The sequence below is a fragment of the Drosophila virilis genome, chromosome 4 (genome assembly GCF_030788295.1).
Source record: "Drosophila virilis strain 15010-1051.87 chromosome 4, Dvir_AGI_RSII-ME, whole genome shotgun sequence".
Taxonomy (NCBI): domain Eukaryota; kingdom Metazoa; phylum Arthropoda; class Insecta; order Diptera; family Drosophilidae; genus Drosophila; species Drosophila virilis.
In genome coordinates this window covers 26,465,366-26,469,873 of record NC_091546.1, presented here as the reverse complement: position 1 = coordinate 26,469,873, position 4,508 = coordinate 26,465,366, and the positions used below count along the sequence as shown (strand labels likewise).

At 45.8% G+C, this 4,508-nt stretch overlaps 1 protein-coding gene across 3 annotated transcripts; it reads left to right on the top strand.

Moving 5' to 3' along the window:
• Positions 1 to 2,237: 2,237 nt before the first annotated feature.
• Positions 2,238 to 3,440, top strand: LOC6633892 (uncharacterized). Of its 3 annotated transcripts, none has more exons than XR_001449838.3 (3): positions 2,238 to 2,762; positions 2,832 to 2,957; positions 3,046 to 3,440. XR_001449838.3 is itself a non-coding variant. In XM_015169808.3 (3 exons), exons 1-3 carry the CDS (start codon positions 2,357 to 2,359, stop codon positions 3,228 to 3,230), a joined length of 723 nt encoding a protein of 240 aa, XP_015025294.1. In that variant the 5' UTR covers positions 2,239 to 2,356; the 3' UTR covers positions 3,231 to 3,440. The 3 variants fall into 3 exon arrangements, 2 of the variants coding, with proteins under 2 accessions (XP_015025294.1, XP_002057586.2); XM_015169808.3 differs by having other exon boundaries at positions 2,239 to 2,768; XM_002057550.4 differs by having other exon boundaries at positions 2,241 to 2,957.
• The last annotated feature ends 1,068 nt before the right edge of the window (positions 3,441 to 4,508 follow it).

Sequence of the window (4,508 nt, the reverse complement as noted above, 5' to 3'; positions counted from 1 at the left end):
CTTGCAACACCATGTTGCAATTATTCACTCACTTGCGCGAACGAGGTCTCTGTGGCTGGGGCCCAAGCCGCTTGCAATCCTCGCGGCATGCAAACAATCCGCTTGGAGTCTACAGCAGCGAAAAATGGGCAAAAGCTTTATGAATGCGCAGATGAAAAATGAAACATCGTTAAGAGCAATTCATAATGAAATACGCGCCAAGTCGCATCGTGGGGGCAGAGCTGATCTACGGACGAGCTCGGGTAGATATGGATTGGGTCTCGGAGTCCAATAAGCTGCGCACAGGCGGTCGGCCATTTGGGTATTTCTGCATCTTCTGCTCCGGACTTAAATCAGCATTCAAGTTATGACTACAAGCAGGATATTGGGTTAAAGTTGTTTTTGCTTGCCCATAAAGTTTGATGCCGCCACAGCTGATTTCTGTTCTCTGTTCGGCGGCAACGGCCAGCTGGCTGGCCAGGTAAATAAAGCTGTTGGAGGCAACGGCATTTCAATCAGCACAGCACAGCACAGACCCGAAACCGAAGCCGAAACCCCAAATAGCCAACAACCTTATCAATAATTTTTTCATACGAGCATCCCAGCGATAGGCCATAAATACGAGTCCACGACACGAGTCCAGGCCGTTGTCCGTCGTCAGGCGGCCGTCGAATGGCTAGGGAAATTTATAGAGTCTGTTGCTTGGGCTGTCAGGTGAAATAAATAATAAATTCGTTATATTGGCCGACAGCAGCGGCTTTCAACAGTCAACAGCAACAGCAACAGCAACTGCAAGGGCAATAGCCACAGCAACAACAATATCAACTGAAATCGAGGGGCGTATGATGAGGGCACGCCCACATTGGAGTCGTTCCACAGTTGTGTTGCATGCCCCACGGCCAACAAATTTGAATTCAATGAAAGATGAAATCATTAAGTTTGCGGCAATTTGGAGGCTGCCCTCGCAACTGCGACTGCAACTTCGGCCAAGCAATTTTTCAGTCGTGCAGAGAACGGCGAAATAATCTTGAAAGGGCTGACAGAAGAGAGTGTAGATGAGTTTGGGGGCGTTGTTATGAAATTAGCTGTGAGCCTAACGGGTTGAAATGTCTATAATCTGATGGCATCAAGTCCAGAGCAAATGCTAAATAGTTGAATTGAAAGAAAACAAATCTGCAAAAATTATACCCGACGATTATAAATATATTATTTATCCAATTTAGAGTTTATTGCACTGTGCTCCAGAGGCAGTTGTAGGCGACTTTTAAAAGGAATATATGTGCCTTATGCATCAAAATAGCAGCTACTGGAGGCCATAATAAACTTCCCATCTTGCATAGCATTGATGCCATGTTGTGGCCCGCCTAATAAATATCAGCAGCAGCGGGGATTTGCCCGAAGAGCCGAGGCTGGCGGACAACAAAAGCGCACATAAATCAACGATCAAGACAATTGCCCTGTAATAATTTGAACTTCTTTAAGTCGCAAGCCAGCCCACACTCCAACCAGCCAACATCAGGAGGAGGCCATGTCGAGAGGGGCTCGAGTACTAACATTGAGACCCAACACCGATCTGGCGGCACATAAAAATAACAGCTTATCGGCGCAGAGAATCGTGTCGTAGCACGCCTACCAACTCACAGGCATTAAAATATGAAACAACAATTGCAAACCCAAACGAACCGAACCGAACCGCAGCAAGTAGTGCTGAGGGCGGGGACTCCCCCCAGGTGAAATCAACAGCAGCAGTGGTCGGTCGGCACTTTTGGGACGGGCTGTGTGCCGTGTGGTAGGCGGCAGCCATCGGCAGCGGCACGTTTTCAACGTTTGCAACGGCTTCGTGAAATTCCTAACTTCCCCACCCACCACAGAACCACACGGCATCCAGCTTAACGAAAGATATATAGGTGTATCTGCAAAGCGCCGACTAAAATCGCCATTGTTCCCGCGATTCGCCGCAGACAGTAGGTTACAACTTACTCGACAATTCGAATTGCATGCGATATCTCAATTTGGAGACTCATAAAAGGCAATAGGATAACAGCGAAGAGTAAAGTGAACCTCGCAAGTCGATCGCTGTGTACTCTCTCTGTCTCTCTCTCTCTCTCTATCTAATTTATAGGTGTGTTGTTATTCCTAATGCTCTGTGGGGTGCTACGAGTGGTGCTACGCTTTCTGATATATATAAACTAGTTAATCCATAAACTAACGACAGCACTTGAATCCGTTTGCGACATAGTTAACCGGGCGCCTATAGTCGACACATGATTTGATCTCTTCCAAATATTAAACACAGTCCGTTTACACAAAAAGGACTTGAAACACAAGTCTAAATGTTTATGTTATATATTGTTGCTAAATTTATGTGACTGGCAGGATGGCCTGCAAGCAGCCGACCTCCCAACAACTGGCATACCTGGACGAGCTGAAGATGCGTCTGCAGGAGCTCCGTAAGCGCCAAGAGACATTTATGGAGGAGACTGCCCAGATTTTGCGGAACATCAGCACTGATCGACCAGATCCATTAATGGCAGTCCCGCCATTGGCGCCCATTGAGGTAACTCAAAAGGTTGACGACGAGGAGTGCGTTGGTAATATCAAGCAGTTGATTCAGCGTTTCGAGGATCTGCGACAGACATCTAGGCAGTTCAGCGACCAGCCCATGCCCGAGGAGCTGGTTGGCGTTGATGTGCGAAAGCTGCTTAAGGGCTATGAGCGGCTGATTGTGGAGGGTAACATACTGCAGAAGTCATGGCTCCTACTGAAGAAAACAACGGAAAGCTGTGCGCGTCAGGGCAACAGAGATGAACAAAACTTGAACAAGCCGAGCTCAAAAACCTCTTCTTTCGCAGAGCACACAACCGGGCGTCCTAGTATCATCAAATCATCCATCTCACTCCAAGAACCCTGTTTTGGTATCGAGTCGTCAACCCAACAGGCGTATAACAATAGATCAGGCTGGACTAACCAGCCCTATGGTAAGCTATTAACTGGTAGATAATGCATTTCCTAAGAAAAGCCACTGATTTCCTACCTTTTCACAACTCACTATCCACAATTTTCTAGGCAAGGCCAATAGGCAGCGCTTGGGGGCTTTTCTCCAACTGGTGCTTCGTATAAATCCGTTTAATAGGTGTTCCAAGGGGAAATCAATTTCAAATGCGACTGCTAGGCTGCCATGTGCTAGGCAACGCCGACCCCCAGTTCATCGGGAAGCTACTTCAAAGGGTAGTTCGCATAAATCCGTTTAACAGGTGATACCAGGTGATACAGCGCCGCTGACAAGATAAACAGGAGCAGTTAACGAGGCAACAGCAAATTCTCTGCCAAATAGAATTGATAATATAATATTTAAATAGCATAATTGTTATCCGAACATTCCAACCTGTGATTTAGCAAATCAAAAAATAGTTGATTAAATCGAACTCCACGCCAACGCATAAATCAATATCCACACCACACATCAACGTGTCAATATTTTGCCTAATTAATGTGGGTTGGGTGCAAGGCGCATCAATTTCGGGTGTCAAGTGCAATGAGAGGGAACTCAAAGTTGGTCCGTCCCTGCGGTCGGTTGCGAGGCGGGGGCCAACCCAGCAGAGGACCACCATCAGACGCTAATGTAGCTGTCGCTATATAAGAGGACGGAACGATGGGTCGACGTATGGCAGCAACTGCTGCGCTGACAGCGCATTTTAGTCGCTCGTGGAATACCAAAAATAAATCTTGGCATGTCGTGACAGCGAAAGACAGATGAAAGGAGCGGTGGCTAAAAGTCTGGTAGGCGGGCGGGTTGGCGGAAAAAGGAACGTAAAACCAAATACTTTGCCCCACACGCAAAGCGAGAAGTAAACATTTAAATTTGAATTAAGTGGCTTGTTTGGCGTCATCGAATGCAGCAGCTAATGAGACTCTGCTGAAGCAAGAGTAGTTGCACCCAAACATGTGCAGGAGGGAGCTGGGCCAGTGAGCGGGGGAAAACAGCATGCAAGATCTCAGCAGGAAGGTTTCTTGTTGGGTTGCCACGTTTAAATTGATATATGCACACTCACTCATAGGTATGGATGAATGCACACGCTTTCTACGCATTTCGGCAAGATGAAAAAATCGATGGAAGAGCCAATTGGCCACGTTTCTTGAGCTCAGCGGAATGTTAAAAGCTAATATGTTCTATCTACCGATGAGCTATTTTTTGTTAAGCTTTCATATTAAAATAAGTATTTACTCAGCCAGATTCACAGCTGACCATTGATGGTCAACGAATCACAGTTTGAAAGTGCCAAAGCTGAGGGTTACTCCCTTAGGCAATATTGCGCATTTGCACCTGAGTTAATCTAAATGTTCTATTGTTTGTAAGCCCTCTGAAGTTATGCTCATTTTAAATGTGCAAAAAAATAACAATATCCAACCCCCGAATTACTACAATCTATAAAAGCTGGAATCAATGTACTAATATTTCGATATTTTCCCTATTTCAGTAAAATTAATTTTGAATTATCAAACATAGTCCTAAAATATTTTTGTATTAA

Excerpts from the sequence above, each read along its gene's own strand:
- LOC6633892 (XM_002057550.4), top strand. The coding sequence starts at position 2,357 with ATGGCCTGCAAGCAGCCGACCTCCCAACAACTGGCATACCTGGACGAG. Across the intron at positions 2,958-3,045 it reads CTGGACTAACCAGCCCTATG|GCAAGGCCAATAGGCAGCGC; the intron begins GTAAGCTATTAA and ends ACAATTTTCTAG.